Source organism: Haliotis cracherodii, unplaced genomic scaffold (genome assembly GCF_022045235.1).
Source record: "Haliotis cracherodii isolate W230 unplaced genomic scaffold, xgHalCrac1.p SCAF_10, whole genome shotgun sequence".
NCBI lineage: Eukaryota > Metazoa > Mollusca > Gastropoda > Lepetellida > Haliotidae > Haliotis > Haliotis cracherodii.
In genome coordinates, this window is record NW_027266265.1 from 36,693,388 (window position 1) to 36,714,890 (window position 21,503).

Consider the following 21,503-nt stretch of genomic DNA (forward strand, 5'->3'; position numbering starts at 1 on the left):
GTCTCTGTTCTCGAGGTCCCCTTTCCATTATCATATGAGGACAATGCCAGAGAGATACAGATAGTGGAGTTCTACAAGCGTGGCATAAGGTCGACACATGATTAATAGATGACTGATGGCTGTCGATGAATAGTTGAACATTATGGTACGGTTGGTGTATAACCGGACGCAGTCAGATGTAAACTGTTAGTCTGTCATGCGTGCGATTAAATAATCCTGGTCCATTAATCCTGGCATAATGGAATGTATCAGTCTTATCGTAAATAGTTTGTTTCACTGCGACAGTGTGTATGGAATATGGCGTGTTTTGAATGACAGGTGGGGCGGGACATGCCTAACCTTGTCGAACACCTGGTGTCGTCTCTCATTTTCAGTGTCCCTTTCAAATCGTATTTACTGCTTTTCTGCCTTTTACGCCCAATGGAATCTTTGTCAAGACTGTCCATTTCCGGCGTTGACGTTATATATATTTTTTGTGGTTTCATGCCGCACTTCCAGATATATGACGGCGGTCTGTAAATATTTTGTTCATTTATTTGTTGTTTAACGCCGCACTCAGCAATGTTCCAATCTTTGGCGTTGGTCATCTAGCAACAGTACATTTATGGAGCAATTTTATATATCTTTATTAATATTAATAAACTGGCTGAATTGAGTTGTTAATTAATGTAAATAAATTGATACTGTTATTGTTGACACGGATATCCTGTTCTGTTATTATTTGATGGATATGCATACTGTGACACCACGTCCGGTACTCGAGCCCCCTAGATCCGTCACAGTAAGACTGGTAGGAATATATGGTCAGTCAGAGGGAACGAACTTCATTTCATTTGTCACAACTGCGTTATCACAATAAAACATTTGTATTATGCAGAATTATAATTAGAATGCTATATACTTCCTGATAATGCAAATAACGACATAACCCTTTCAATAATCATAAAATAAATCGCCAGCGCCAGAATTAATCTCGATCTTGTGCCGAAACAAATGCCATTGGACATAAAAGGCAACATAGCTGTGAAAGTTTTATGATGGGTCCCTGAAAGTCAACGATGACATCGAGTGTTTGCGAAAAGGGTAGCATGTCCTGGCCTACCGGTGGTACTCCCCAGTCACAATTAGAATAAAAAAGGAGGCTGTTAACATTGACATCGTATCTCCCGTCCATCATCGTCACGCCGCTAAACTACATGACACCACTCTCACCAGCTATCCTCTACAGAATTAAGGCATCGATTTTCACGTTATTCGTCAATATGATACAAAGCCAACGTTACACTATTCAGTTCCACCAGAGACGGACTGAGATAACTACATCACGGTCATTTGACTATATTTCCCCTAGTTGTTTTAATCATTCATGCCAATCAAATCAGAGAACCATTGAGTGTCGGATATTAACATTAACACTGGAAACCGTAGGGGCCAGACGATACACAGATAATGGACATACGACCTGTTGCCAGGATTGTCGTCCTCATAACATGGTTCAAGTTCGGAGGTAAGCCTATACATTCCAAGATTACCGTAACTCCAATTGTTAAGGGTCAATGTCTTTGTCTCTTTTCCCACAGGTTGTAAAACTATAGGAATATAAAATCAGATCATATTGGACAAGGACAGGTGTTGCAAATAACTGACATTTCGAAGGAAACTCAATCCTCGACGAACGCAGTAATGTAATTAAATAAAAGCGACAAAACCCTTTCTCATATTCATAGGAAATCTCTGCCAAAAGCAGAGTCGATTGTACGATTCCGACTATATCATGAGCTTGTGGTTATGATGATACCAGGTAGGGATGATACCATGGCCAGGTGTTTGCTAAAAAAGGTGAGTTTATCCTCACAATCCTATCAATCCTCATGTCTTCATCTCAGGACTTAATGTTTCTTATTTGTTTGTTGTTTAACGCGCATTCGGCAATATTCCAGCTGGGAAGGGGGGGTGGGGGGGGGATCTGTAAATAATCTAGTATGGACCCGACGATCCAGTGATTGAAATAATGTGCATTGATCTACGCAATCAGCAAGCCTGACCCGATCCCATTAGTCGCCTCTTATGACAAGCTTGGGCACAGTGCTTAATGTCGGGGGAAGGATAGTGTAAGCTAGAAATCATTGTTTAAATGACGAGGTTCCTACCTACTGAAGAATTCTTGTTTTGGCCTTCAGCAACTATAATGCTTCTCATGAGAGGGGACTAACGGGCCTCGAAGACTTGATTGATGCGTGTCGCCAATGCTCATGAAGTTAGTCACTGGGTTGTCTGGACCAGACTCGATTATTTACAGACGGCCGTCATTTTCGGCAGTTTTTTGTCGTGCGGCGTTAAGCAACAAACAAATATGTTTACAGCGTCTCTTAAGCTTGAACCCGGGGTACAATGTGTGCTCCAGTACCACATCCCTGGTCGTAAGAGGCGACCAAATTGGGCAACCTGTTAGCCGTGGGTTGCGTCCCTGTTTCGGAACCTGGAGAAGGGAGTCTGGTGGTTGAGGCGCCGGAGCCGGTGTGACATTGAAAATGGACCCGCGTTGAAAAGTGACCCAGAAGTCAGTATTCAACGTTGAAAACATACCCGGTCTCAATTTTCAACAGTTGAAAATTGACCCTGTCAGCTTACCAAGTCGTTGAATAGTGACCCGGGCCTCGCGTTGAGAAGTGACTCCGTTGAATTGTGACTTCTAGTGTAAATAAACAGATCTAATGTTCTAAAATCTTTTTTAGTGTCTTTATCCGGGTGTTTCTGAATGCGTATCTGCTAGCTTGCATCAGTTGTTTTCCGTACATGTATGTCTTTTTGAGTGCGATAGAGGGAAGGGTGGGGGCGTTTAATGTTTTATTAAAACGGGAAGAATCCAGATTCAAGATTTACTGGCCAAAACTAGCTATACAACCAAAAACCAAGCTACATTTCAATCTTCATTTCAATCTTCATCTTCAGTACTTTTACGAGCGGATATCAAAACGTTTTGAGCCTCACTCACTTAATGTTGAAATTGTGGTTAAACTTACAATTATATTTCAACATAGTCCCCTTCCAGTTTCACACACATGTTCCATATGGTTTTCCAATCATTAATGTCCGATATAGAGAAGTCCAGCAGTCAATTGTTGCCGTCCTCAAGTCTTCAACCCCGCAGGTACTTTTTCAATTGAGGGGACAAGCAGAAATCACTGGGGGCTAGATCTGTAGGTCACAGGTCGAACCCACGTTCTCGAAAAGCATCCATCACAACCCAGCCGCCGTGTACTGGTGCGTTGTCTTGTTAGACAATCTAGAACAGGTACCAGTATTTGGGTATTCTCAATTGTATTGTATATAGTCGCTTAATGTGATAGAGAATGCTCGTCGTTATCTACTTAAAACAAGTGTTTTAGGCTCAAAGCATTTTATAACGTCCACATTTCCAAAATTCATTGTGCATTTTTGAAATTCGGCAAAATTCACGTTACTACAATTTACTGAAGTTTTCGAAATAGTGCTGGTTTTAATTTGTTTCTTTTCATTTCATTGCGCACACCACTTTCCACAATTAAAACAGTATTTTATAGGAATTGTGTCTTTTCATTTCATTGCGCACACCACTTTCCACAATTAAAACAGTATTTTATAGGAATTGTGTAAAGTATAACATCATTGTCAATTTTTTAAACGAGTTCAATCGCTTTGATTTTGTGTTTTTTCGAAGAGTTGCCTTCATTGCCACACCCATACGGAAACAGTTCACTGACTTAATAGAACATTGCCCTTTTGGTCAGGTTTTCAGCTTTCTTATCTTGAAATGCTTGTAGTATGCAGATATGTCTTTGATCCTTACCTTTGTGGGATCTTTTGAGTGTTTGACCTTTTCAGATATAGTAAAACAGTTTAATCTTTTGAAACCAAACTTGGTATTTTGCTGTTGGCGAGTCTGGTGCCGCCATCGCTCGGTCTGCACTTTTGTTTCACGTTGCAAATGATGGTAGTGGTCAATGTAACATATGTGATCAGAAACTTCTAGGGTTTATAATACAAAACTATGCATTTCTGATTTGCTTCACCCGCCTTGCATAAACCGTTGTTATTCCTAATCCTGATGATGATGTGATCCATCCTTCCAACAGAGATGCTAATTACCCAGATAACACAGGGGGTCCAGGCAACGTTGCATTCGTAGGTTACTATTTGGTTACTATGTAGACTCCCAGTAATGTCACGAGAACGTTCCTGTGGAACCATGCAACGTCTGTGCGACGTTCGACTTATTGGCTGTTTTAATACGTTGTAGCAATATTACGACAATGTCACGTTGCTTAAAGAAAGTAACGTTCTTACAACGTTGTGGGCACGTCCTTTTGGTCGCTGGTAACACTTGCAGTCTGCCCTTTCAGACCTTTGTCATGCATTATTCTAATGGTTTCTTTTGAGTTCGACCGAAAACGTCCCCACGCATCGAATGCGAATGTGCTTTTAATGTTAGTGTTTTTTAACTAATCTTATTGATACTAACTTCTCACAATATTGTTTATTCGTTTGTGAAGTGGGATTTTATATTTTGAAATATAACGGGGTTGAAGTTTGTATATACATATACCAACTTGAGTGCCAACGCAATACATATTTGCATCAATATGATTATATCAGAATGACCTCAAATTACAACATTTATACATTCTTGTACTGAAATATACTTGACATCATGTTAACACTTCGAAAATATAATCATTAAACGCTATTCCTAACACCACCATGAACATTTTATGCGTGGGGACGTTTTAGGTTGAGAACGCTTCGGTGTGCCTCTTTCTATCTACCGCTTCCAGATTGTAGGTGTCTCTCTTTCTCTCACACACACATACATACATATATAATACTACCATGCACCCACATACTTGCTCTAACACACATGCACCCACCGGGTCACTTTCGTTCAGCCCGAAGACTGGAGCCTCATTGTAACCACCGTGGCGTTATGGTTGAAATACTACCCAAAGCCACGTAAAACTCAATCAAACAAACATAACACACATGCAAGCGTACGCACAGGCAGTCACTGGAAAGCTGTACATGCACACACATTTTTGGACATTTCTAAAGTGAGTGAGTGAGTGAGTTAATGCGTCACATCGGCAATATTTCAGCCATATCGTGACGATCATTTCTAAAGCCAGGAACCATGGCAATTTGTATATGTATACGTTAACACATGCCTATAAATGCGTGTCACCTCCAACCCTCATCCCGAACACACTGATAAATATTTGCACCAATTTAGACATGCTATAAAGAGTCTTCTGGTAAGCAGAATAAACCACAAGTCACAATTCAACGGAGTCACTTTTCAACGCGAGGCCCGGGTCACTATTTAACGACTTGGTAAGCTGACAGGGTCACTTTTCAACTGTTGAAATTTGACCCTGGTCTGTTGAAAAGTGAGACCGGGTATGTTTTCAACGTTGAATACTGACTCCAGGGTCACTTTTCAACGCGGATCCATTTTCAATGTCACACCGGCAATAACGTTGCTTAGTCCAATACACCACTTCGACTCTAACTTTGCCAAGACGGGTGGTAGAATGGGTCCGATTCTATAGACCATGCCCTGTGCATACAATTGTGGGCACATATGGTCTTTCACAGCTGTCAAACGATTTACTGTTAAGAAGGATGGTGGGATTGAACCGACCAACACCTACATGATCACCTTTGCCCGAATACCAATCCCTCAATCGATCAAAGCTTGTTTTTGTAAAATTGGAGTGGAGGTGTACATCCCATATCCACTTTGCTGCTACTACTAACAAGCGTTTGGATCCATGTTCTGCCATGCGTGTGCTGATGGTTACCGCTGCGGTGACAATCACGAGAACATGGACTTGCAGGAAGGATGTGAAGTGTGCTAACTGCGATAGGAACCATACGACCTCTCTAAATCCTGCACTGTGAAGCTAAGAAGTGGGTTGCCAGTCTGACTGCAACCATTTCATCAACTATTTCGTACTCTGCTGCAATCCCACCATCCTTCTTAACAGTAAATCATTTAAACTGTCAAATATTTTGGACAAATGTGAATTGTCGGTCCATGATGACCTTTGTAGATGTACTTTAACATATACTTTACCTATCAATCCCGCTGATGAACCACCTTCAATAACGTAGAACTTTACAAAGGCCAATTGGTCTTTGTTCCAAACACTATGTACAGAAAACATCTGACAACTCCGGGGTAGAAATGGTCTTCAGCAACCAATGCTTGCCATAAAAGGCGACTATGCTCGTCGTTAGAGGCGACTAACGGGATCGGGCGTTCAGGCTCGCTGACTTGGTTGATGCATGTCATCGATTTCCAATTGCGTGGATCGATGCTAATGGTGTCAATCACTGGATTTTTTGGTGCAGACTCATCATATAGCTGAAATATTGCTGAGTGCGGCGTTAAACAACAAACAAACAATCAGAATGTTCTTCATCCAAAATTACTATTTTCAAATCAATTAAATGCTTTTGGAGACGAAAGCATTCTTAACTCCTCCGCAAACCCTCATATACATGTACGTATGTACGTAATGATTGTGAAGAAGCTATATAAAAGATAGAATGATACCAGATATACCAGAGAAGGAAATAATATGAACATTTTCTTGTTTTTCGAAATGTTATTTTGTTACAGTTACGAAGTCTCAAGAGGATATACACCAACTACTAAACACCTTGTTCGACAACTACAGTGTTCTTGTCAGGCCCTCACACGACAAGAAAAAGCCAACAAATGTGAACGTTGTGTTTACTATGAAACAGATGGAGAATCTGGTACGTCAGAAAGATATCTCTTTGTCGTAATTTGCAAAACCATGACAATTAATCTTGACTCACATTTACATTTATTAACTTCTAATTCCAGTTTGTTTTTTAACGTCGTGTTTAGCAATGTTGCGATCATATGACGGCGGTCTGTAAATAATCAAGTCTGGACCAGACAGTCCGGTGATTGACATCACGAGCATCGATCTAGTTGCAAAGAGAATTACGGAACTAGATGCTATCTTAGACAAACCTGAGCACATTTTTATAAGCAAACGGACGCGGAAGGTTTTTTGAACAAAATGAAAAATACTGTATGTAAAACTGACAATAACATGAAGCTATTCAGAAACGATTTGGTATCAGTCGGTGAGTGAGTGAGTATGGTTTTACGCCGCGTTAAGCAATATTCCAGCAATAACATAGCGGGGGACACAATAAATGGGCTTCACACATTGTACCCATGTCGGAAATCGAACCCGGGTCTTCGGCGTGACAAGCGAACGCTTTAACCACTAGGTTACCCGACCGCCCCCAGTCGGCGAGACGCATACCAGCATTAAGGGATGTTTCATAAAAGGATTACATGTTATATGTAAAAAATGGTTCTTTTCATATCAACCCCCTACCCCTACATATGCCCTCAGGAGTTTGGGCCTGGGCTGATATAGGGGTCTTGGGTAGATATTGGAGCATGATTTTAAAACTGCCTTTTAATAACCTCCAAATATCAGCTTCGTCAATGAAAGTACCAAAACACAGACAAGTATCTCAATTAACCCCCTCTAATCTATAATTTACTTCACCCTAGCTTTAAATTTGCAGTTGGAATTTCATTATCTTATGAATGTTTCTTGCAGGACATGAAAACGGAAACAATGAAGTCGTTGGGTTTTTTCAGCATTGTGAGTAGAATTTATATACTTCTGTCAGATTGAATGTATAAAATAGTAAACACAAACAAGAGATGGGCCAGATACTTTTGCTTCAGACAACTGTGCCCTTTATTCGGGTGCTGCGTTACGACGTGTTCCCAGAGATACCCAATATTTATCAATTATATTTTTATTATATTGAAGCGTGTTGTTATTATTTAGTGAGAGTTTGGTTTAACGCCACTTTTTGTCTAAGACCTGCATCACTTCGGATTTCCCTCCCACATTAAACTAACGGCATTAAAGCGGCATTGAAGCCAACTCACTCACTGATCATCCCTAACGCTTACATTATCCACGTCAGAGACCGACCAACTGATGGAATTTTGTATTGAGATTAGATATCCTCTGCCCTACCCCCAACCCCCCGAATATCAAATGACCGGTATCTTATCTGTAACTATTTGTTTCTCCATCAGACGTGGACAGACGAGTTCCTCGTGTGGAAGCCCGAGGACTTTGGGTTTGTGAAATACATCACTGTCACTGAAAACATGATATGGACACCAGATTATGTTATTGACAATGAGTAAGTAACTTAATTAAATCAGGTTTGCCTTCATGTACTGATTGATTCACTACATTTTTAAGAAATTAATACTTGAAATTTAATAAAGCATTGATCTCATTGAGCAGTGCTGTTGACACATTGATACATTACCAAGATGCTTTCTTAATATATAGGAGGGAAGAATCTGGGATTCGAACTGACGATCACGATCATCGGATCCAGGCGGGACTAAGGAACATAGTTCATAGAGAAATGGTTCTAGTTAGATATCGTTGAGCAAAGCAAGCAAGTTTGGCAGCTGTCTTGACCCGACCACACAGAGAGAATATAAACGAGAACAAACTTATCTTTGCCAGACATTCACCTCCACTCACAGACAACATAGGCCCCACATACTTTGTACATAGACCTGAAATAATATGGATAATGCATATGAATATAAATTGAATTAATTACTAACGGATCTTGCTCAACAGTTTTTGATCAGGGTTACAGCATTGTATCCTACATAGGGACACATAACAGGCCAACAAGATATCCGATGCAATTCCCTTTTTTAACTTGTGAATTGCTCAGTCTTGTCTTTGTCCAGGTGAAAATTTGACTTGCCTGTGCATGTGTTTGTGTTGGGTGTCACTAGGGCGGGATACGCTAACCTTTTCGGGTACACCTGGTATCATCACTATTTGACAGTGTTTCATAAATACATGCTCATGAAATCATACGATGGTTTGTAATTAAGGAGTAATGGATTTCCTATGGAAAGGGTTCAATTGCTTATACTTCTTGGATGGTGTGAGTGTACGTAGTATGTTTGATGTTGCAGTGTAAGTGTGAAGAAGCGTATGGGAGACGGCAGAAACTTGGTGGTCGTCAAATCTAACGGCAATATCATTTGGGAACCTGGATATGTCGCTTCAACTTCTTGCAACATCGACATCACATACTTCCCCTTTGACACACAAGTGTGCTCCATCAGCATACTTTCATGGATGACAACAAACGCATACCAACATACAACTTCGACAGAGGGTGTTTCTTTGCGTTTGTATATTGAAAATGGAGAGTTTCAAATGATCTCTGCGTGGGTGAATTCAACGTTGAGCGCAATGACTCACATTGAAAATGAAACACTCGAGGGATTAGATTTCTTCTTCGTTCTAAAGCGGAGAACAACCTTCTTCTGGCTGTGTCTGGTGTCACCACTGCTAGTGTTCCCCTTGCTGAGTCCTCTGAGTTTCCTGGTTCCTGCAGACAGTGGGGAGAAGACGACGCTGGCCATCACATCTCTACTATCAGTCTTTGTGTTCATGTCGTCCATCTATGAGACGTTGCCGAAGCTGTCGAACCATGTCTCACTATTCGGTTCGTACGTTTGCACATGTATACTCTATCACCTGTGTTTTATTGAGTGAGTGAGTATGGTTTCACGCCGCTTTAGGCAATATTCCTGCAATATCACGGCGGTGAACACCAGAAATGGGTCTCGTACATTGTACCCATGTCGGGATTCGAACCCGGGTCTTCGACGTGACGAGCGAACGCTTTAACCATTAAGCTACCCGACCGCCCCTGTGTTTTATTAATATTTAGTAGCAAAAATCTAGTCTGGACCAAACAATCCAGTGAGGATATGCATCAACCATGTCAGTGAGCCTGACCACCCGATCCCATAAGGCGCCTCTTACGACAAGCATACATGAAGTCGCCTTTTAAGCAAACATAGATTGCTGAAGACCTATTCTACCCCGGATCTTCACGGGTTTTATTTAGGATGTAAACAGCCAGCCCTTGGTAATCTGGCAAGCAATGTGGTTTTAGCACTCCGAGTATACGGTGAAGTGTGAGAGTTATGATCGTTTCTGCGCAAAGATCGACTTGTGGAACGAGGCCCTTCAGTTAACTTCAGTCGAGTTTCTTTGTAGGGTTCACATTTTAAAACTATTTGCCTCGTTGTCTTTCGTGTATTGATGATGGATAATGATATATCAAATACCCACTCGAAACTCAGTGAATGTTAAATCATTTTTGCCATAAGCAGAAACCCAATCTCAGCAGCTCGTTGCTAATAGGCCCTGTATATGTCACAGAAGCAAACTGCAAGATGTCATGCTTGGGGTGATTTTGTACCAATGAAATATTCCAACATACAGTGAAACAACGTTCATCCGGAGAGTATCATGGTCAGTCAAATTGTCCGGGAGAGTACGATGATGATGATGATGATGATGATGATGATGATGATGATGATGATGTCGAAGATTTAACGAGCCCTTTCGGAGGACCCGATTGCGGGCTTTCCAAACAAACAGGGTCCCGCTTAGCCATGTTATAGCATTACACATTATAATTACTTTGTTTGTTTTTTTTAAACCTTTTACTGACACAAGATAACTGTATATAATACTACCTGTTTTTGTTTCAGTGTTACTGGCATCCATACAAAGCTTTATCAGCTTCCTCTCTGTAGTAGGCAACGTCATCATTTTGAGCATACACCGACTCCCACCCGAACACCGCGTTCCCAGATGGATGACGGGACTTGCGGCCAAACGTAAGGGCTTAACGCCTGAATTGATGAACCATGTTCCAAATAATGAGGAATCCGAACTGTTCAACAAAAGTGACATGAGTACCAAGGACAAAAGTCGTGACAATGTTCACATAACTTGGCCGGTGGTCGCTGGATTTCTGAACAAAATATGTTTTGTTGTTTTTCTTTTTGCTGTGACAGTTGTGACTGTTGTATTCGGGGTATTGATATTTGTTTAGTTCAGAATCAGTGGGACATCATTTTACACCAGTCAAATATGCTAAATAAGAATGAAATATATCTGAAAGAAAGAGATCATAAAATATAAATGTCATCATCGGTTGTCAAAAGAAGCTGTTAACAGTGATTTTCAGGGATGGATCAGTTTCGGAACCAAAACCTAACACCCGTAACATTTCACGTGCAAAATGTAATTCCTTCGTGCGCGTGGGTGAGGGATCATTCTTAGATTTTTACTCGAAAGTGAAAAAAACGTCCTGCGCCATTATCATTAACTACCACGGATATTCACCACGTTAATTGTTTCTCCCTAATAGCATCTTATGCGTCAAAGGTTTTTCTTTTTCCACGGCACGAATTGTGTTAGCGAACCCACAACCTTCTGATCAGTAGTCAGGCAATCCAACCATTAGACCTCAGAACTGGTTGAAGACATATGGTTCATTTGATAGAAATGAACCTGTTTTTTTTTAGATTTTAAAAAGTCAAACAAATTTACACTTATCTTCTCGACACTTGGGTGCATGGTTGTTTTTTAAAAAGTGTCTTTCTCAGAAACCAATTTACGCATACGTTGAACTTTGCGATCACAACAGACATTGTCATATGAACGCAGAAATGTCTTTATGCAATTAATGAAGATCCGGGGTAGAATAGGTCTTCAGCAACCACTGCTTGTCGTAAAAGGCGACTAACGGGATCGAGTGGTCAGGGTCGCTGACTTGGTTGATGCATGTCATCGTATCCCAATTGCGTGGATCGATGCTCATGATGACAATCACTGGATTGTCTGGTCCAGACTCGATTATTTTCAGACCGCCGTCATATAGGTGGCATATTGCTGAGTGCGGCGTCAAACAACACACAAACAAACAAAACTTTCTGTCAGTAACAAGATGCATGTTTAGAAAAAATGATTTCTTATCCACCTGAATATAGTCTGAGGTAAGAATCCAGTACCTGATTCTGCACTTTGCGTAATCGCAGGGACATATCCCAGTGAACTGAGGCACCTCAATTCTCTGTGCAGAGTTGCGTCCCTTATATGTCAAAGTCTGTCTGTAACAAAACCTCAACTCAACCTCCTATCATTGCGTGAGTTACCCTGTCGATTCTCTTGGTCTAATGTTTCTATGCGATCTATGAAGTAGGCATGGGTACAAATCGTAACTATGAAGATCAAGGGTTAATTGGCATGTACTTGACTTGTTTTGTAATCATTTACATTATCCTCTAGTGAAAAGAGTCCTCAGTGGTATATGGTGAGATCATAAAATGTTTCTTCAATACATAAGGCCTCAGTGGCCGAACTGGTAGCGGAATCAATATGAATGATGAAATGTTTGGAACGTATTATTGACAATTTACATGTAGGACTGACCCATTTCAGTTTGCCTACAGATCCGGAAGAGGTGTAGAGGATGTCACTCTTACACTGTTAAACAATATCTACAAACATCTTGAATTTCCAGTTCTATTGTTCGAATCTTGTTTGTTTCTCCTCTGCTTTTAATACCACAAAGTGTAGATGTGGCCTCATCTGCCTATGGACAGAGTATCTAACATGCCTGTTAATTCAACAGTTATTAAAAAGATAAAATTCTTTCTATTCAACAGACAGTTTGTGACTGTAAATGGTATATATCATATCACCTGTAACCTTCACATTTACGGGTGCCCCTCACGGTTGTGTACTCTCTCCTGTTCTATTATTGTATATGTATCAGTAATTTTAAGAAATGTTTAACCGTTGAGTTTGTAGATGACACAGCGCTGGTCGGATTCCCAAAGCATTCTCAAATTGATCTTCACTCCTAAACTGAAAAATTCGTTTTACTCTAAGTAAAAAACTAAAACAAAGAAAAGGATTGTATATTTTAGAAAAAAAGGCCGAAATTCTGCCTGTTGTTAGTGATCACAAAAATATTGATTTAGTTGGACAATATAGGTATTTTGGCACCATTATTGATTCGGACTTACTTAAAATGCAAACGCAAAGAATATTTATACAAAGGGCCAAAAGCGGTCGTTTTGCTTACGGCATCTGAAGTATTTTAAATTTCTTTATAATAGACTGTCTCTGTGAATATTTATTGAAATCATATTATTTTTTAGTTTGTAATGTCCACAGCTGGTATGGGAGCCTGTACAAAACTAAATCCATCTAAAATACATAAAATTGCTAATACATCAAGCAGAATTTCAGGTGCAATAATTTCAACACAACGTCGATATGTATGAGCAACAATTTGTCAAGATACTTAAAATCAAAGTGGGGATATACTTAATTCAAAATGTCAGTTTCTACCTTCAGGTATCAAAATTTACTATTGCTGTAATATATATATATTGTGTGTGCGTGTTTGTGTATACTTTTTAAAAAGCTTCTTTATCGTCACTGTGATAATGTCAAAATTCCTACATGTTTTTACTTGTGGTTATATACGAAAGTGTTTCATTTTTTTATGTATGTGTAATCAATGTGATATTGTCTTTTTTATATATTAGTGCTCATCAACTGTGCAATATGAATTTACTGTGGGATTATAAAGACTTATCTTATCTCTCTAATCTTTTTCCTGGCAATTTATTTTGCCTTTTACGCTCAATGGAGTTTGTTTCGGCCATAGCATAACGCTATCGAATAATGCAATATGACGTCTCCTATTGTTTAGGATCGGTTCACACTGATTATGTTTCTTGGTTTGTCGGCATCATACCCGAGCTCACGGGTTTCATCGAAGTGGTAAACGTCTGAGACCTGCATCACTTCAGGCTTTCCTCCTGCATTAAGCTGACACGCCTTGACATAACTTGAATACTGTTTAAAGCGGCATCAAACCCAACTCACTCACTCATTCACTATTGTTCAAGATGTCCCAAACATAACCCAATATAATCGGAACAAAAAGTTTGCTTCAGTCAAGTTTAATGATACTGTTCAGAATCATTTATCAATACAAAGGAGATTGCATTTGGTAACTGTAGAGAGTGAAATTCAGCGGAATAAATGGTCCAACTTTAAAGCGTGTCATAAGTCTTTATAACAACAACCAGACTGTAAAAACAAGTCGTTTGATCATGTCTATCTTTGAAAACACCTTTGTGTTATACTTTAAGAGCATTTTCTTCTGAAAACACACGTCTTTACTTGTAGATGTACGGTTTTTCTGGGCAACCCTTATATAGTTACACATTGTCAAACTGATTTGCGCATGTTTTATTCTTGGTAAGAGTTTTGGTCTAAACACACCTTAAAAGAACACAATCATCACTATCACTACTGCTTCATCATGTCAAGGGCATACGTAAAGGGTAGAGACGATTTATATACTTTCTTCTAATGTTTACGACCTAATACATTTTAGCACAATCTTGCCTTTGACACCCAATGAAATCTGTTTCAGCAGATAATCGAGCCTGAATATTCTCTGGCGTTGACGATTTATGTAGTTAAAGGGTCATCACTGAATGATTATTATATCAATATTCAGGCGTTATCTATAGAAATTGAGATATCAAATTTAGTGATGCTCGTATTATCACAAATTCCTTGATAATGAAGCGTACAATTATCAAGATAATATGTTGAAGATAAGAGAGTTTTCTCAAGAAACGCAGTTGCAAATAAACGCCACAAAACCCTTTTCAGAATCATTCGAAAGCTGTGCTCGAAGCAGCAGAGGCCATTGTACGATTCCGACTATAATGATCACAAGCATGTGCGTATGAATGACTATCAGATAGTGGAGTAGAATAGGTCTTCAGCAACCCATGCTTGCCGTAAAAGGTGGATATATATGCTTGTCGTAAAAGGCGTCTAACGGGATCGGGTGGTCAGGCTCGCTGACTTGGTTGATGCATGTCATCGATCCCAATTGCGTGGATCGATGCTAATGATTTTAATCACTGGATTGTCTGGTCCAGACTCGATTATTTACAGACCGCCGTCATATAGCTGGAATATTGTTGAGTGCGGCGTTAAACAACCAACCAACCATCTAACCAACCAGATAGTGATGATACCTGGCGGTTGCCAAAAAGTAAGCGTATCCTTCCTCATCGGTTCCACCGTCACAAACACATATAAAGACAAGTCAACAAAGACCACAAAACAAGCTGTTGTTCATATGTCAATCATGTTTTCAGAAGACATTGGTGTACTTTCGGCTTTTAACAGATACTACACGCATAAAAAGATGTTGTGAGTTTTCATAGTGACAGTCCCTTTGTGAGAAGAAACCAATATATGTCCCTTTCAGTTAGGAAATAAAGCTGTTGTAGTTTATAGTTAATGTGCAGTAAGATAAATAAAATTCGGGGAGAATAATGTAGTATCTGGGGACTTCTGCAGTATATTCAGCAGAAGCTATTTTCTTGTGAGCAGGCTGCTGTATTACACGGAAACGGTTAGCATAGTTGACCCCGTGTGGTACAGTGCTACTGCAGTACTGTGGCGAGGCTGTACTGGTGTGTTGCGTCAGTTTTCTGGTCTCTTGTTATGTCGTATCACACAGATGCATTATAATGTCTGATGTATGTTGCTCCCACATCATATATTTACTGGATACACACTTTTCAGACCATTATCGAATATTTACTTAATAAAGGTTAAAGTGAGTGAGTGAGTATGGTTTTACGCCGCTTTTAGCAATATTCCAGCAATATCACGGCGGGGGACATCAGCAATGGGCTTCACACATTGTACCCATGTCGGAAATCGAACCCGTGTCTTCGGCGTAACGAGCGAACGCTTTAACCACTAGGCTAGCCGACCGCCCCTAAATAATATAGGTTAAACATTGAGTATCGAGGACTGTTTGAAATGCAATTAGACGATTCCAGAGAGAGTGTCTCTGTTTGCCACCTTTATATACGTTGTCTTGTACTTCCTTAATCGATGTTCATGAATACCAGCTCGCATGTGTACCCGTAGGGTGATAACCTCGGGCCCTTTGATGCGAAAAGAATGCTTACTTTACACCATTAAGCTGAGGTGCGTTACTTACCTGGAAGTGGCCAGCCCAAGGTAAATCAATCACGTATAATTCACAAATGGTATATATAAAGGACGGGGGAAACTGTTCCATCATCTCTTATCTTCACCTTCCGTTGAGACACAGATACGAGTAAAGACCAAACTGCAAGTACTATTTTAAGCTTTGCTTGTGATATATATGTATACTTTTAATTTTTGATTCATCTGCTGCGCATCTGGCTGTTTTTAACCTTCATGTTGAGCCAATTTATAAAAGTACGAATATGTAACATAAAACGTTCTTGTAAATTGGGAAATATATGAATGCGGGTGAAATTAAAACTGATAACATAATTCACAATGAGTGGTGTGAACTGAATTTACCAGATGAGTAACGATAACATGCTATTTTACCTTTCTTGACAATGATTTTCACGTTACTCAATAGATACTCAAAATGATGAAGATAGTCGCCGCTCTTGTTGCCTGCTTGGCTGTTACCGTCTTTGCCGAGCCTACCGGTCTGTATGGTGGAATTGGCGGGTTGAAAGGAGGACTGGGCGGAATTGGCTACGGAATGGGTGGATTGTACGGAGGCCTTGGAGGTCTTGGAGGCTATGGAGGTCTGTACGGAGGCATGGGAGGTCTATACGGAGGCATGGGAGGTCTATACGGAGGCATGGGAGGTCTATACGGAGGCAAATACGGATACGGCATGGGAGGTCTGTACGGAGGATTTGGAGGCTATGGTGGTCTCTACGGAATGGGAGGATACGGAATTGGATTGGGAAAAGGTATTTCACAAAATATGATATCGTTTGTTTATCGTATCCGTAAATATACCTCCAGTCTCGTTTGCAAAATTGTATAATTTACCTATGTGGTATTACTATTTTCCGCGACAAAGCTGATGACATTTACAAAACATCTTTAAAACTATTCTCTGCTTTCTCTAATATTTGGTATAATTTATCATGCAGCCAGTTTCAAGACTTCGTTGTGACTTATCCATACATCCCAACTTTATTCTACTATTTTTTTGTTTCAGGTATCGGCTATTATTGAGTTATTATCACCTGCAGTGTGATGCTGGCTATTTCTGTATTTTCTCAAATCAATGGAATTGGTTCAATAAAATCTTGTCATATTTATTTACGCCTTGAAATTTGTTTGAAAATCTTAATCTGAATTGAATGTTCACAATGGAAGAGTGATCTATGTTTCTCCATATTGTAAACTGTGGACATAGTACGTGTTGTCGACCAATATCCAAGCACACTTCAATGATATTGCGTTTTACTGCTAGCTGAGATATCAACTACTGAAATGTGCTATTAAGTTCCTGAGGAAACCGGACATGATGATAAGAGGAGGGATTTTATGCTTGATATATCTCCCACAAAATGTCACTTACCCGAGTTCATGTTTCACGGAATATATGATTTGGGCTGCCAGAAAAGGGTTTGATAGCCATTTAAGTACCATAATATCTTGAATTGGCTGTCTGTATTTCAATTTGCATTTTAAAAACATGCAGCGAAACAAATAAGCAGGCGTGTCAATTTTTGTCAAAGCAGTCATTGACGATATCAAGGGGTAGACAGTGTGCACTGTATTGAAATGCAAATGTGTGCGCTGTCCTTGAAAATGAGCGATAGTTGTATTCAGAATACAATCTACATGTTGTAATGGCTCTTTGTATAAGTAATATCTGAGCTGCTGCAATAAAACAAACCCGAAAGCCATAGTGATGTAGAGCATCAAAACAAATGTTGCAAGATTCTTACTGCTTGGTTAGAAGGGAATGCAAACAGTTGGAATTTCCATGACAATAACATATCTTTACAGTTTATCAATTACACAAACAAAACGATTGAATTCAAAAGTAACTATTAAATACGCTTGTCCGGGTATAGCTTATCAACCTACAAATTATTTGTAATTTCCATCAAACATGTACTTCTTGATTTGATGATGCAATTTAACATTTTGCATACTGCTTATGTAATTAATAGGAGAAGTATCTATATAGATATTTAGTTGTGTGTTTACTAACCACCTTCCCTGTAGGTGCTATTTGAAAAATACATATTGATTAAATCAGACCGCGAATTTGAAGATTCCGAACTGGATTGGTAGGATTGAAGATTACAATGAACAAACAAATAGCTGATATATCCCTATTGTTTGGCTACAAAGCAAAAGTGACAATCATTTATCAATACAAAGGAGATTGCATTTGGTAACTGTAGGGAGTGAAATTCAGCGGAATAAATAGTCCAACTTTAAAGCGTGTCATAAGTCTTTATAACAACAACCAGACTGTAAAAACAAGTCGTTTGATCATGTCTATCTTTGAAAACACCTTTGTGTTATACTTTAAGAGCATTTTCTTCTGAAAACACACGTCTTTACTTTTAGATGTACGGTTTTTCTGGGCAACCCTTATATAGTTACACATTGTCAAACTGATTTGCGCGTGTTTTATTCTTGGTAAGAGTTTTGGTCTAAACACGCCTTAAAAGAACACAATCATCACTATCACTACTGCTTCATCATGTCAAGGGCATACGTAAAGGGTAGAGACGATTTATATACTTTCTTCTAATGTTTACGACCTAATACATTTTAGCACAATCTTGCCTTTTACACCCAATGAAATCTGTTTCAGCAGATAATCGAGCCTGAATATTCTCTGGCGTTGACGATTTATGTAGTTAAAGGGTCATCACTGAATGATTATTATATCAATATTCAGGCGTTATCTATAGAAATTGAGATATCAAATTTAGTGATGCTCGTATTATCACAAATTCCTTGATAATGAAGCGTACAATTATCAAGATAATATGTTGAAGATAAGAGAGTTTTCTCAAGAAACGCAGTTGCAAATAAACGCCACAAAACCCTTTTCAGAATCATTCGAAAGCTGTGCTCGAAGCAGCAGAGGCCATTGTACGATTCCGACTATAATGATCACAAGCATGTGCGTATGAATGACTATCAGATAGTGGAGTAGAATAGGTCTTCAGCAACCCATGCTTGCCGTAAAAGGTGGATATATATGCTTGTCGTAAAAGGCGTCTAACGGGATCGGGTGGTCAGGCTCGCTGACTTGGTTGATGCATGTCATCGATCCCAATTGCGTGGATCGATGCTAATGATTTTAATCACTGGATTGTCTGGTCCAGACTCGATTATTTACAGACCGCCGTCATATAGCTGGAATATTGTTGAGTGCGGCGTTAAACAACCAACCAACCATCTAACCAACCAGATAGTGATGATACCTGGCGGTTGCCAAAAAGTAAGCGTATCCTTCCTCATCGGTTCCACCGTCACAAACACATATAAAGACTAGTCAACAAAGACCACAAAACAAGCTGTTGTTCATATGTCAATCATGTTTTCAGAAGACATTGGTGTACTTTCGGCTTTTAACAGATACTACACGCATAAAAAGATGTTGTGAGTTTTCATAGTGACAGTCCCTTTGTGAGAAGAAACCAATATATGTCCCTTTCAGTTAGGAAATAAAGCTGTTGTAGTTTATAGTTAATGTGCAGTAAGATAAATAAAATTCGGGGAGAATAATGTAGTATCTGGGGACTTCTGCAGTATATTCAGCAGAAGCTATTTTCTTGTGAGCAGGCTGCTGTATTACACGGAAACGGTTAGCATAGTTGACCCCGTGTGGTACATTGCTACTGCAGTACTGTGGCGAGGCTGTACTGGTGTGTTGCGTCAGTTTTCTGGTCTCTTGTTATGTCGTATCACACAGATGCATTATAATGTCTGATGTATGTTGCTCCCACATCATATATTTACTGGATACACACTTTTCAGACCATTATCGAATATTTACTTAATATAGGTTAAAGTGAGTGAGTGAGTATGGTTTTACGCTGCTTTTAGCAATATTCCAGCAATATCACGGCGGGGGACATCAGCAATGGGCTTCACACATTGTACCCATGTCGGAAATCGAACCCGTGTCTTCGGCGTAACGAGCGAACGCTTTAACCACTAGGCTACCCGACCGCCCCTAAATAATATAGGTTAAACGTTGAGTATCGAGGACTGTTTGAAATGCAATTAGACGATTCCAGAGAGAGTGTCTCTGTTTGCCACCTTTATATACGTTGTCTTGTACTTCCTTAATCGATGTTCATGAATACCAGCTCGCATGTGTACCCGTAGGGTGATAACCTCGGGCCCTTTGATGCGAAAAGAATGCTTACTTTACACCATTAAGCTGAGGTGCGTTACTTACCTGGAAGTGGCCAGCCCAAGGTAAATCAATCACGTATAATTCACAAATGGTATATATAAAGGACGGGGGAAACTGTTCCATCATCTCTTATCTTCACCTTCCGTTGAGACACAGATACGAGTAAAGACCAAACTGCAAGTACTATTTTAAGCTTTGCTTGTGATATATATGTATACTTTTAATTTTTGATTCATCTGCTGCGCATCTGGCTGTTTTTAACCTTCATGTTGAGCCAATTTATAAAAGTACGAATATGTAACATAAAACGTTCTTGTAAATTGGGAAATATATGAATGCGGGTGAAATTAAAACTGATAACATAATTCACAATGAGTGGTGTGAACTGAATTTACCAGATGAGTAACGATAACATGCTATTTTACCTTTCTTGACAATGATTTTCACGTTACTCAATAGATACTCAAAATGATGAAGATAGTCGCCGCTCTTGTTGCCTGCCTGGCTGTTACCGCCTTTGCCGAGCCTACCGGTCTGTATGGTGGAATTGGCGGGTTGAAAGGAGGACTGGGCGGAATTGGCTACGGAATGGGTGGATTGTACGGAGGCCTTGGAGGTCTTGGAGGCTATGGAGGTCTGTACGGAGGCATGGGAGGTCTATACGGAGGCATGGGAGGTCTATACGGAGGCATGGGAGGTCTATACGGAGGCAAATACGGATACGGCATGGGAGGTCTGTACGGAGGACTTGGAGGCTATGGTGGTCTCTACGGAATGGGAGGATACGGAATTGGATTGGGAAAAGGTATTTCACAAAATATGATATCGTTTGTTTATCGTATCCGTAAATATACCTCCAGTCTCGTTTGCAAAATTGTATAATTTACCTATGTGGTATTACTATTTTCCGCGACAAAGCTGATGACATTTACAAAACATCTTTAAAACTATTCTCTGCTTTCTCTAATATTTGGTATAATTTATCATGCAGCTAGTTTCAAGACTTCGTTGTGACTTATCCATACATCCCAACTTTATTCTACTATTTTTTTGTTTCAGGTATCGGCTATTATTGAGTTATTATCACCTGCAGTGTGATGCTGGCTATTTATGTATTTTCTCAAACCAATGGAATTGGTTCAATAAAATCTTGTCATATTTATTTACGCCTTGAAATTTGTTTGAAAATCTTAATCTGAATTGAATGTTCACAATGGAAGAGTGATCTATGTTTCTCCATATTGTAAACTGTGGACATAGTACGTGTTGTCGACCAATATCCA

At 39.6% G+C, this 21,503-nt stretch overlaps 3 protein-coding genes across 3 annotated transcripts; all 3 read left to right on the top strand.

The window, feature by feature from the left end:
* The first annotated feature begins 1,449 nt into the window (after window positions 1–1,449).
* Window positions 1,450–11,631, top strand: LOC139450136 (neuronal acetylcholine receptor subunit alpha-3-like). Its single transcript, XM_071231803.1, has 6 exons — window positions 1,450–1,507; window positions 6,662–6,801; window positions 7,653–7,697; window positions 8,147–8,256; window positions 9,065–9,603; window positions 10,664–11,631. Exons 1-6 carry the CDS (start codon window positions 1,450–1,452, stop codon window positions 11,008–11,010), a joined length of 1,239 nt encoding a protein of 412 aa, XP_071087904.1. The 3' UTR covers window positions 11,011–11,631.
* A 4,815-nt stretch (window positions 11,632–16,446) lies between these two features.
* LOC139453760 (acanthoscurrin-2-like) lies at window positions 16,447–17,054 on the top strand. Its single transcript, XM_071235224.1, has 2 exons — window positions 16,447–16,783; window positions 17,038–17,054. The coding sequence occupies exons 1-2, from the start codon at window positions 16,447–16,449 to the stop codon at window positions 17,052–17,054; spliced, it is 354 nt and encodes a 117-aa protein (XP_071091325.1).
* Window positions 17,055–20,688: 3,634 nt separating this feature from the next.
* LOC139453761 (acanthoscurrin-2-like) lies at window positions 20,689–21,296 on the top strand. Its single transcript, XM_071235225.1, has 2 exons — window positions 20,689–21,025; window positions 21,280–21,296. Exons 1-2 carry the CDS (start codon window positions 20,689–20,691, stop codon window positions 21,294–21,296), a joined length of 354 nt encoding a protein of 117 aa, XP_071091326.1.
* Window positions 21,297–21,503: the final 207 nt, after the last annotated feature.